The sequence below is a fragment of the Mirounga leonina genome, unplaced genomic scaffold (genome assembly GCF_011800145.1).
Source record: "Mirounga leonina isolate KUSES-001 unplaced genomic scaffold, KU_Mleo_1.0 Mir_114, whole genome shotgun sequence".
Lineage (NCBI taxonomy): Eukaryota > Metazoa > Chordata > Mammalia > Carnivora > Phocidae > Mirounga > Mirounga leonina.
The window spans coordinates 29,412,114-29,425,158 of NW_023270265.1; the positions used below are offsets into that span (position 1 = coordinate 29,412,114).

Below are 13,045 nucleotides of genomic sequence, written 5' to 3' on the forward strand. Positions count from 1 at the left end.
GCGCGTGCGCATGCCCAGGCGTATGTGTACGTGTGGTGCGTATGTGCACATGCCCGGGTATATGTGCATGTGTGCGCATGTGCGCATGTGTGTTGGTAGGGGTGGTGAAAGGAGAAAAGGTGCAGGATCGTTTGTGCCAATTTAAGCCGTCCTGCACGACACTGCTCCATCCCGCACCAGTCTTGCTGTCCCCACCCTTTTCCTTCCTCACAGGGTATTTTCCTAATTGATTTCCGTGTCCTGGCAGGAACCTGGGGTGACAACTGTGGCAGAAACTGCATTCCATGCATAACAGGAAATGGTTTTTCAGACTAAAATGGCAGCTTAATTTGAATAACAATCCTTCAGCCTTCACTAAATCTCTCATTGTGTGGACCTTTGGGATTCTTGGACACATAAAAATAAATTATTTCTTAATCTAACGTTCCAAGTCTGTGAAGCCAGGATTTTTTTATTAGAGATATATGAAAGTCACAGGATGAATGAAAGAGTCAGAACTGTTTCGGGGACAGTTTAAATGTCTCTGAATTTATCATTTGGGCAGTTTCACAAAAGAAATGTGTCTGTTTTCAGTTTCAGTGTAGATTGCAACTGTGACACCAGTGTTACTCTAATTTTGTCCCTGCAGTAAGTAGGATGTTATTCTTTCGGATTTCTGTTGCCCTGTCTTCTAAATAGAGAAATGGTTAAACGCCTTTGGCAGATTCATTCCACAGAATATTATGCAGCTATTAAAAGTGCTAATTATGAAAACTATGTCAAAATGGTAATTTTCATTTTTGAGAAAAAGTAGAACACATTTTGATTACAAGTATGTTAAAATAAAAATCAACAAAAACTATCTTATGGGAAGGATTAAAGTCTACTTAGGAAAACATTTTAAATAACACAGTGAAAAAAAGCAAAAAAAAAAAACAAGAAAAACTATAATTTAGAAATGATACAGTAGTTGTGATGGAATCAGGCATGAATTATTTACTCTTTTCCATTTTTTTTATTACTTTTATAATGATATGTCTCATGCTCTTACTTCTTTCAGTGACTTCGGTGCCATCTCGCTTGTTTTTCTTGGTTACATCCATACCATAGCCACCTGAAGAAAATCCAGAAACCATGATCAGCCATGACTCTGACCATCACTTTTAGGAAGCATAGGTCCCTACTGTGCAAGCTGAGAACCAAAAACACTTGACTCCCAGAATTCAAGGCATAATTCTTTCTCGTGCATATTTTTTACAGAGTCCTTCCCACTTGATTCAGTTATAAGAGGTAGTCATCTAATAGTTCCACTTTGGATTCTATTCTGTATGGAGAGCTCATTTTTCAGGATCTCATTGACCAGGCTGCCCCCTGCTGAGCATTAACAGGATTACATGGAAGAAGTGGTGCCCTGACCTTTGTAAAACTTCCATTCTTTGCCAAAGTAACAGACAGCTGAAGGGTATCTGTCAAGGCACTTGGTGCTTTTAACGAACTCATTTTGTTGCATCCCGTAATGTTCAGTGTTCTATAGGGAACTGGATAAATAGAAGACATTCATGCTTCATCATTTAGAGTTTAGATGGAGAATGACATTTGATGGACTTAACTCGGGGGAAAAAAATTATTGTACTGTTGGTACTGTATGGCACTTAACACTTCTCACAATATGGAACTTTCCCTTCATAACAAGCTAGCCCCACTATGCTTATTTTCAGACACGAGTAGGAAAAATATATGAAGAAAATGTGTAAAATCTACAGAAATATGTAGGAAAGGCATATTTGTATGTTATCTATGTTCTCCCTTCACTCATTGCTTCCGGAAGGGAAAACCATTAAGATCTTGTGCACTGTGTCCTGAAGTGTAGATGGACTGAGGCCATCTGACAGAAGAGGCTGGGTGGGGGGTGAGGCTTAAACACACAGAAGAGCACAACAGGGATCCCCATCCCAACTGGGTTCTTGCTGTGCTTCCCAGTCCCACGTCTGGGAGGACTTGAAATCTGGCTTTTCCTGTGGTTCTCCCTCCTCCCCCTAACCTTCCCTTCCTCTTTTGGATGCAGTTCAAATTGGATTCTAGAATTCTGGGCAAGCCACTTCTGCCCAGGATGCCTCTTGCTTGAAGATTTCTCCTTTCAGACTTTTTTACCTGCTTGGTGACTTCAGGGTCGACTTCTCAATAGGCCCAATGCCTAATCCTATCATACTTTTGGGGGCCCACGAAAGTGTTTTAATTTCTCTTTACAGTCAGAAGGAGAGGGGTGCCTGGGTGGCTCAGTCAGTTAAGCATCTGCCTTCAGCTCAGGGCATGATCTCCGGGTCCTGGATCGAGCCCTGCATCAGGCTCTACTCTGAGTGGGAAGCCTGCTTCTCCCTCTGCCCCTCCCTCCTGCTCATACTCTCTTTCTCTCTCAAATAAATAAATAAAAATTAAACAAATTTAAAATCGGATGGAGAAATGGGGCACCCGGTTAAGCGTATGACTCTTGATCTTGGCTCCGGTCACGATCTTGGGGTCTTGGAATCTAGCCCCGCATCAGGCTCTGTGCTGAGTGGGGAATCTGCTTGAGGATTCTCTCTCTCTGCCCCTCTCCCCACTCATGCACACTCTCTCTTTCTCTCTCTCTCAAATAAATAAATAAATCTTAAAAAGAAAATCTTTAAAATCAGAAGGAGAAATGAACACAATCCAACCTGGTTTGTATTCTTTCAATGCAGTTATAAAATACAATTTTTTAAGTTTGTTTTTTTTTTTTTTAAATGAAAGAAGCGGTCCACAAAAGCAAAAGCAACTAGAGCCCACGAAAGTCATAATGTGGCCCTGAGTGACTTCCCCACTGAAAACCAAGACCACAGGAGACTGGCTGCTCAGCTAGCTGGTGGAATGAACCGAGATCGGCACAGTTAGCTTCCGGGCCTGGTCGAATGTGCCAACTTCTTGCTCATTGGAGTTTCTTAAATGCAGCTTTAGGCAAGGAATGAGGCATCATGGAAAAACTCGTGACTGGATCTGAGAAGCCACAGAAGGTGGCTTTGGCTCTGGTATGTTTCCCAGAGCCAAAGAAGAGGGGCTCCATAAACCATTTCACGAGGGAGTCCAGCCTCTTTAGAAGGCCAAACCTGGCCTGTGTCTGTGTCTGCATTCGGCTTCTAACCTGCGTGACTACTGGCAAGCAAACCTACATGCCACCAGACACCCTCTTTGAAATCTTTTGTTTAAGCAGTAATTGCCTTTGGTACCTCTGAAGCCCCTCTGCTTTTTTTTTAATTGGTCGTTAGCTGTGGACCAGGAGGCATTTTGGAACCTAAACACTCAAATGCACCTGGATGCTAGTGGGGAGCCACCTAGAGTGGTACCTGAACTGATGTGAAACACTATCCTGAAAGGAACTATTTATAACAGGCAATGGAGGCTTTTACTTCCTGCAAGTTATTGTGTGTTTTGATCCTTTAAAGAAAGCTGCAGCCAGAAACCATACATTTGGGTTCAGCTGGGTTTCTTTTACTTGTAGCCATCAAGGCAGGCTGATGATAGCTCCCACTGATAAGGGTCTCTGTGTCCAGGCAGCAAACCTAGTGAGTGTTTTCTTGTTCTTTCTGTACCCAGAAAAATAACCCACTATTCTAGGCACTCCCAATCTTTTTCTCAAGTCGTAATGATGGAGCTTTGAGGTGTACAGCAAAATGCCAAGGGTTCCCCAACTTCCAGCAGGCACAAGGAGAGGGACCATCTGCTAAGAAATCAGATACCCTCCTCCAGGGCCTGGGGGCTCCTTACTAGAAGGTGCTCAGGGAGAGAATGGGCCTGAGCCTGGGGCAGGTAGATGGGCCCCTGCCTCTCTTTCAGCCTGAAGCCACTGAGATGGCTGAGTCCCAGGCTGTGCAGAATGATTTCCTGGGCCCGGAATACCCAGGCCAGAGTTCTGTTGACTTTGCCACTGATAGTCTGATAGGCAGGGTTGTGCTGGGAGGCGGATTCGTTTAAACCAAACATTAAGATGAAAACTTTTTTAAGTGAGTCATCTAAAGGAAAGTGATGGGTTGAGGTACAAACCTGGACTGGGATCATCCCATAGGACCTATGGTATTCCTGCAGGACTTCCTTTTTAAACATTCTCGGTGCGGATTGTTTTAAGAAGTATAACATTAGGGAAAGGAAAGTTACAAGCCCGGGCACATGCCCGAGCCTGCCTCTCCCCGCCAAGCTCACCCTCGTGCTCTCCTCCCAAAACACTACTTAATGGAAGCACTGTCAAGTAGCATAATGTTTAACTTTTTAATTTTAACTTCTTTGATGTTTAGGCCATTTCTCTAGAACCAAGGAAGAGCAGGTTTCGAGGTTCTCAATTCCAGAATAATGCTAATTTCCATCCATGGTGCTAAGGGGCTGCTTCGTGGTTATTCATAGTTAATGTGCTTTAGAAGATGTAGAAAAAATGATCCCATGATATTTTCTTATGCAGGAAGACACAATTCAAAATCATTTTTCTACTCTTTTGAATTTTCTTTTCTTTCCACTGCATTTAAATGATGTCACATTCACCTAAAACTATTCCGATGATGGCACACACACAAGGACAAACTGCTGTTAGGGATAGTCAGCTCTCACACTGACCTTATCTAATGTCCCATGAGGGGCGCCTGGGTGGTTCAGCTCAGGTCATGATCCCAGGGTCCTGAGATCTAACCCTGCTCAGAGGGGAGCCTGCTTCTCCCTATCCTCCCCTCTCGTGTGCTCTCTCACTATCTATGTTGCTATCTCTCTCCCTCTCTCAAATAAATAAATAAAATAAAATAAAAATCTTTATAAAAAAAACAATGACCCATGAAACACTTGGTCTTCAGTAAGGAAGGGGATGGAGAAGCTAAATGTTTTCTAGTTCCTATTTTAAGAATTCATCTCCCAAGTCTCTGCTAAGGAACCGCAAGAATTTTTACAACTTCTATTACTCCCATCTCTGTATGCTTCCAAATTTTAAAACAAAACAACAAAATGGTCACAGTGCGAGAAAACCATGCACTACTCATCCGTTAACACAGATAGGGCAAGCAGCTTGAGGGCCAGGAAAACCAGCGCCCTAGGGTGGATTGTCTCAGAGGCTTTTGTCTCTACAAACCTCGACAGTGGGTGTGCCCCTAGCTACATTTGGCATCTTTGATTTCCATAGCTTAGGGTTGGGGTAGTTTGGGCACCGGCTTTATGATTCTGCCTCTTGTTCACAGCCCTGTTTCTTGAAGCCCTGCTGCCGTTAATAATAGCAAATGAGCCCAATCACACAAACCTAGTCTTCTTTTGGTCAAGCATAATCTGAGAATGAGGCTGGTTCTTAGGTGGGGTCAGTTTCACGAATCTGAGTTTCTATCCAAGCTTGAAGCAAGACTCTGTTTACTGTCCCCAGGTAAATGCTGGTCAGATGTGTGTGGGTGTTTTGAAGGGGCTCAGAGTAAAGCTGGTGCCTCTGATTCTCTGAAGGGCAGCCATCAGGAGCTGACTGAGACCTGTGCCTTACGTCTAAGAAAGACACAGCAGACAGGGGAGAGGAGAAGCGGTTCTGCTTTTCAAATGACTATCTTTTAAAAACCTCACTATATTTTATGGACATTAACAAATCCAGCCATTAGCTACTGATTAACTGCTACTCACATGAAGCGATGTGCCAGACCCTTTGCCTACACTTCAAAAAGCAACGTGTGGTCATTTGTAATGGAGCACTTAAGGCTGTCCAGTGAGATACTGAAGTTGGTCATTCTCACCCCAAAATGATTTGGGGAGAGGGGGCAAAACTCGCCAGTAAACGTGTGTACACAGGCAAAACATTCCCGCCCCCTTCTTTTTTTCTTGCTCTAAATTTGACTCCAGGAAATTCCTGGATTAATTATATCATTTCAGATATTACACTTTACTTTCGATTAGAGGCAGTATTTTGAGAGCGTGGTAAACAACAATGTGCATCCATCCTCTCGAGCTTAATCGGGACCTGCTGATGCAGAGCCCTGGTGGCAACTCAGCTCTTGGTGCTCAGGGGCTGTTTCTCCCAGCCCCCACTTACCCACGCTGTAACTTCACCTCTGAGCTGGTCTCTGCCTTTGAGGGAGGGGGGAGAGCGAGAGCAAGAGACTGAGATTCAAGAAATCATAATTCTATCTTATTCTAAATAAAACAATTTAACACAAGCCATTTTACAATACTGAAACTAATACCAAAAAAGAAAACCCAACTGGCCACTAGAGCCCAATTTATCTTAACCGGCCTTTTTCTTCTCCTTCCCACAGATGAATCTTTCTTACTGTTCCTTTAAAAGACCTGCCCTAAGCAGAATGCAGAAAGCAAAGTAACCTTTTGCGATCAATTAACCACTGCTACCGCAAGGCTTGAACCGTAACAATTTCATCTTATTTTCTCCAACAAACAAATTCCAAATAGCAAATGCCAAGTCAAAATCCCAGAGGAAGGGAGAAAAAGGACAAATCCTTCCTGTAACTTACCTTCTTTGAGATTTGGAAGGGACTGGAAACAACTTCGAATAAACCCCCCTTTCTCTCCTCCTGATGTTTTCTCCAAGATGTTTGCAGGCCCCACTTTTTTTATCCAGACCCAGCCCAGGTGTGTTAGAGCTGAGTGATCTTCCAAAAATGTTCACTTCTCCTGCTCTCCCCCTTGTTTCTCTCAGTTCTTTGCTCCCTAACAAGTCCTGACAAAGGTGTGTCGGGTTTACAGTTACTCCACCCTTCCAATTATTGGACACTTGCAGCATTTAAAAAAGATCTGCCTCCAGGAATCAAAACTTTACAGGAAGCAGAATGTCTCTCCAATCAGGGTAGGCCCATTAACCATTTATGGGTCCGTGGTGATAAATGAACAAAGGTAAAGGAAATGCCTTTGAGGACTTTTCCTTATCTTTCATAACCAGAGAGCTGCCACAACGTGGTATTCCCTTTCCTTGTGGCCAGAGAATAGTAAAAATCCTAAGGTGCATGATTCATGGTGTGGCCAGGCTTGTGGGGGGCCCGTGGTCAGAGTGTTCGATTCCTAGAAAAACTGTGAAGTTGGCAGGACTTACATTCAAGACCTGTTTCTCCTACACATGCCTTTGCCCTCTTTCCTTCATTCTGACTCAGGCCAGGTCAAACCCGCCTGGAGGAAAGGGGTGAACTCATTCAGAATAAGATGTTAGTGACTGAAAATGCGGGACAATTGATGGCACAGGGATTCATTTTTTTTTTTTAAAGATTTTATTTATTTATTTGACAGAGAGATAGAGAGCACAAGCTGAGGGAGAGGGAGAAGCAGGCTCTCCACTGAGCAGGGAGCCCGACACGGGGCTCGATCCCAGGACCCTGGGATCATGACCTGAGCTGAAGGCAGACGCTTAACGACTGAGCCACTCAGGCGCCCCAGGGATTCATTTTTTTAAAAGGGGCAGCCAGATACAGTGATGTTGACTCCAAAGAGGGATGTGTTAGTGACAAGATTTTAGGCGCTTAGCCACCATGTAACGGAGAGATACTGCTGAGGAGGGTTAAGGACCTTTTTGCCGTTCAAATCAGGCAAACACAGTCTCCATACACCCAAAGACATGTGTGGACTCCCAGAAACTCTCTAGTCTCAGCTCATTCCCTGGAGCCATTAGTCTTCCCTAAAGGGTCAGTTTACACCAATGAATACCTGCTTAGGATCTGGCTTTCTAGGATCCCTAGAGACTAGCTTGAGACTCTTGGTATTGGTAATATGGGGAGTCTGACCCTGGAACTCACTTTGGTGGTATTCCCAGTCCAGAGGGGAGCTGTAGGATTCCTGCAGTGTAGCACTAATGTGTGTCTGCGCCCTGCTCCTGTGGGCACTCGCCCCACGTGCAAGGGCAGCGGACCACCGAGCACCACCTGTAGGAGTCTCACTCCGAAGCCCCCAACATTCTGCACTGAAGTCGCGCACTTCAGAAGCCTTTTGATGACCTAGAATGGGACACTACTGGGTCCTTGCTTTCTGGGATGTTCCTGCCTACCCCAAGTAAATACTTACTCAACATGTCTGCTGTCAATCTCCCAGGAGAAGAGTACTGGGAATCTAGAAGAGGGGGAGCTTTCAGCATAAAATTGACATAAGCCTGCATCATTCATTCATTCACTCACTAATTCATGAATTACACAAAAACATGTTGGCTCCTGCTCGGAGCCAGGCGTTAAACTGTATGTTGAGAGTTCAGTTGTGAAATGTAGACATGGTCTCTCTCTGTCAAATAAAATCTTTAAAATAAATAAATAAATAAATAAATAAATGAATGAATGAATGAATGAATGAATGAATGAATGAAAGGGATGCCTGGGTGGCTCAGTCGTTCAGCGTCTGCCTTCGGCTCAGGTCATGATCCCAGGGTCGTGGGATCGAGCCCCGCATCGGGCTCCCTGCTCAGTGGGGAGCCTGCTTCTCCCTCTCCCACTCCCCCTGCTTGTGTTCCCTCTCTCACTGTGTCTCTCTCTGTCAAATAAATAAAATCTTTAAAAAAAAAAAGAAATGTAGACATATTCTCTGTCCTTACGGAGTTCACAGTCTAGCGGAAGAAGGTAGGTCTTAAACAATATATTATTCTGTTAAGGCTGCCTGGACAAAATTCTGGTGGCTTACACAACAGAAATTAGTTTTCTCACAGTTTTGGAAGGCGGAGGTCCAAGACCAACATGTCAGCAGCTAAGTTTCTCCCGAAATCTCTCCCTCCTTGGCTTGCAGAGTTCTCATATGGCCTTTTCTGCTTGTGTGTGTGCATCCCAGCTGTCTCACTCTGTGTCCTAATCTCTTATAGGGACACCAGTCAGATTGGATCAGAGCCCATCCTAACAGCCTCATATTAACTACTTCATTAAAGCTGTATCTCCAGATTGTGGTCACATTTTAAGATACTGAGGGTTAGGCTTCACCATCTGAATTTTAGGAGGGGGACACAATTTATAATAAATGATGTTCATGACAAACAATTATGCACTGATATACAATTAAAAATGTGATGACTATTATAAAGAACAAATTCTGGATTCTGTCAGAGAGGAGGAGAGGTCATCCAGAGGAGGGATGGAAGGGCAAGTCTGGCTAAGAAGGTAACATTTAGACTAATAGAGGAAGGCTAAGCAGAGGTCATACAGGTGAAAGGAGGGATTGAGATTGCTCTAGAATCTAGACAGGGAGAAAAATATTTGAGAAGGCTCTGAAGTAGAAGAAGCCAAGTAAGTTTGACGAAAAGTGATGCCAGTCTATTTAAGTGTCCCAAACCAAGGGAGGGTGGCAGTAGGAGAGAAGCTAGAGAGAGAGAGAGCAGGGGCTAGATCACAAAGGCCTCATTAGCCACGGGAGGGAGGGTTTTTAGGTATTAGGAAAATGTTCTTAAATTGACATTAGAAAGCAGCTCCGTACTGGCACCTGTGAGTGTTTGGATCATTAAGAAAGAAGAGAGACTGAAATTAACGTTTTCTAAGGTCTATTGTGCACCAGATATTTTACATACATTTTATTTATTCCCTATAGCAACCCTAAGAGGTGTGTACTATTATTTTTTTTTTAATTTTATAGCGGAGAAAAGTGAAACTCAGAGAAGTTGAGTAATCAGGACAAAGATTTTATATATAATAAGTGGCTCCAGAAAGGGCAGAGGACCTATAGATGGAGTTAATGATCGATCATATCTACATGATGAAGGTTTCTTACAAAACGAATGGTACAGGGTTCAGAGAGCTTGCAGGTAGATGAACACATCCACATACCAGGAGGGTGAGACATCGCAGCTGTGCGGGGTCAGAAGCTCCTGTGCTCACCACCTTCTTAGACCTTGCCCTATGTCTCTCTTCATCCGGCTGTTCATCTGTATCCTTTATCATATCCTTTAATAAACTGGCAAATATAAATGTTTCCCTGAGTTCTGCGAGCCCCTCTAGCAAATAATTGAATCCAAGAGGGAGGAGGTCATGGGAACCTCTGATTTATTGCCACGTTGGACAGAAGTTGTGGGTAACCTGGGGACCTATTACTTGTGACTGGCATCTGCAGTGGGGGGCAGTCTCGCGGGACTGAGCCCCTACCCTGGGGGATCTGACACTGTCTCCGAGCAGAGAGTGTCATAATTGAGATAAATTGTAGGACACGCAGCTGTTGTGGTGGAGTTGGCTCATGGGGGAACCCCTCCCCCTACGCCCCTCATTTGGTGACCAGAGTGTCCAAAGTGCTGTGGGCTTGGCAGTGATGTAAGAGTAAAGGAGGACACAAGAGGAGGACTGGGTCGGGGTTTTGTTTGTTTGTTTGTTTGTTTACACACAGTGGCAGAGCCTATATTCCATTCAACTCTTGAACTCTCATTTTCCCCTACCTGGTGTATCATTAAAATTTAAATATTCCCATAGCTTTGAACTGAAAGAAAATAGGCATTATCAAAATAGATCAGGCCAAGAGCAAATGACAACTTAAATCAGAACGAAAACCATCTGAATAGTGGGGATATTTGCTGCCAATAGCATTATGGTGTTGGTATAATTTAATGATGCATTTAGATAAAAATCTATCTGTTAGGACTTGGCAACCATGGACCAATTATTTAACTATAATGATTGTATAAACCCAAACATGCTAACCAACCATTGGAATCAGCATGGCTTTTTTTCCCCCGTGGGGTCCTGTAATAACATAATTCTCCAGGAACAATGGAAAAGTCAGACCCAAAATAGATAAACCCCAAAGTAATTCATCAAGATCCCCTAAGCTAACTCAATAGCTAATACGCCTATGTGTATGTGTGCATGTATGTGCTGTTTCCAGAGTCCTGTACTAAGCACTTTGGGATAGAAGGAAATTAAAAGAATTCAAGTGTTTATATTCCAGTTACTCAACATTCATCATTTATTGTGCTTGGCAAAATCATAAGAAGAAATTATCTTGGTACATGGAGTGAAAGAAATCTTATGTTCATTCAGCATTTACATATCAAGTTCCTACCATATGCTTGGTACTAAGGGAGTTGTCTTTTAACAGAAAAAAGCCAAATTCTTGCTGAAACGAAGGACCAGAGTCAGATTTAGGACATAGCAGTGACTAAGACACCGGAAAGGTGTTTCTTGTTCCCTGCTCCATTCAGAGCTGTGTTAATGAGTCACATTTAATCAATTTGTGATGGACTAGAAAGAAAATTTCCTTAAGTGGCAACCGGAAAAATATTCATCCTCCCCAAATTATCTACTGACTTTTAAATAGGTTGGGGAGAAAGGATGCCTGTTCATGTGGAGCCCAGACTGGCACCTGGTGACCAGATTCTCATCACCTGCTGAGCAATGTTGAGTATAGGTGGACCCCGTTTTACGTGGCTGCCAAGTTTCTGAAAAGTGATGTGTAAATCCACTTTTTGGTGACAGGGTGTTTTTGTCAAATGACTATTCACTACCTTGTTAATCTTTGTGAACACTGAATTTTCTTTATCTGGTTTAAAGGAATGTACCCTATCAATGGCTTTCTACAGACTTTGTGACCTTCCTTTCATAAAACAACATCACATGATAGTGATATCTTGTTCTGATGATACTTTCATCCAGGAATCCTGAAGCTTTGGGATATACTTGCCTTGCATTCCTAAGAGACAATAAGAAGTTCAATGAGAAGGAGGTGAGAGAAAATCATTTTATATTTAATGAGATAATTCCAGTACCTAGAGTCAGTGATTCAGCTGTTTTGTTGGATAGAGAATCCACTGATTTTTTTAAAAAGTGAATTCCTACATATTAAAATAAAAATGATACAATAATTATTTGTTGCAGTTTGTTACTATATTTCTGAGACCAGAAGATCATATTTCTGCCTAGCTTTCTCTTTGGTTGCATGTACTCCTGGATAATAAGACTTCCCTGTAAACAATTATGACAACAGCATTTGTCACAGTTTATGGAGCAATTTGGCTTTTGGAAGGATGCAGCTGAGATACAGCATACCAACTCCTGCCCTTCACACGTGGGCTTAAGGCCTCCATCTGCTTTTCCTGTCTATAATGGTTCTCGAATTGTTCCCAAACCGTGTTCTTTGCTGCTTTTAATATAATAACAAAGCACCTGGTTTCTTTTCTTCCATTTCTAATTTCAGATCTATTCATTCATTTATCCACTTAAAACCCATACGTATTTGTTGAATGAGTAAACAAATACCTATTGAGTGTCTACTCTGAGCAAGGCATTGGGTATATAGATACAGTTGAGGATGAGATGTAAAACATGCCTTTAAGGAATTTACAATACGAAAAAAAAGGTATATGGATATTCAGCTGTGGGCGTCAGCTATTGTTTCATGAAAGAGTTGTTATTTGAGCTGGACTTAAAAGGATGGGTGGTATTAAGAAACTGAGGGTGGATCTGAAATTTTGAGCACAGAGTCCAGCATGAGAGGCACAGTCCTAGGAAACAGTAAGGCTTGGGTGGAGGATGGTAAAACATACCATGAAAAAAAGACTAAACAGGGAGAGGTTGGAAGTGTAGGGTGTGCTGGTTGGATCATGGGGAATCTGAAAGGCCAGTCTGAGGAATGTCTACGTCATTCTGTGGGTCAGAGGGATTTATGGGAAGTCAAGAAATGGAATGATGGGAACTGGGTGGAATGGAGATTAATCTGGTGATGGTGTAGAGTGGACCAAAAGAGTTTAGACAGTGAGACCAATAAAGGACACCAGGGAAGTAGTTGAGGTGAAAGATAAAGCTGAAGTTTAGCAAGGCAAAGATGAAAAAAGGAAAGGAACCAAAGGGGCCAATATCAGGGAGGTTAGGAAGACACAGAGCATTGAGTGATTGCTGCTAGGATGAGAAAGAGGGTAGGGCCTGGGATGACACCGAGATTTTTCCAGGCCAACCACTGACCACAGCAACTTCTCTCCTTTTCCCTAACTCAAAAGGCCTTCTACCTTCCTCAGAAGACCACCTGTTAGAGCTGACAGAAGGATATGGAAAAAAAAAAAAGATCATTCCCTTGGTTTGGACTTTTCCCTGCCTCCATTTTGTCCTATGTTCATTACCTAACACATGGGAGGTTTAAAAAAAAAAAAACGGTTTCATTT

At 42.9% G+C, this 13,045-nt stretch overlaps 1 protein-coding gene across 1 annotated transcript in view; it reads right to left on the reverse strand.

The window, feature by feature from the left end:
• Positions 1 to 6,808, reverse strand: part of COL17A1 (collagen type XVII alpha 1 chain) — a 50,353-nt gene extending 43,545 nt beyond the window's left edge. Inside the window, exons 1-2 of the mRNA XM_035028606.1 lie at positions 6,468 to 6,808; positions 1,031 to 1,093 (exon numbers count right to left, since the gene is read on the reverse strand). Of these exons, the coding sequence (XP_034884497.1) occupies positions 1,031 to 1,082 (52 nt within the window). The 5' untranslated portion in view covers positions 1,083 to 1,093; positions 6,468 to 6,808. The remainder of the gene's footprint in view (positions 1 to 1,030; positions 1,094 to 6,467) is intronic.
• Between the last annotated feature and the right edge of the window lie 6,237 nt (positions 6,809 to 13,045).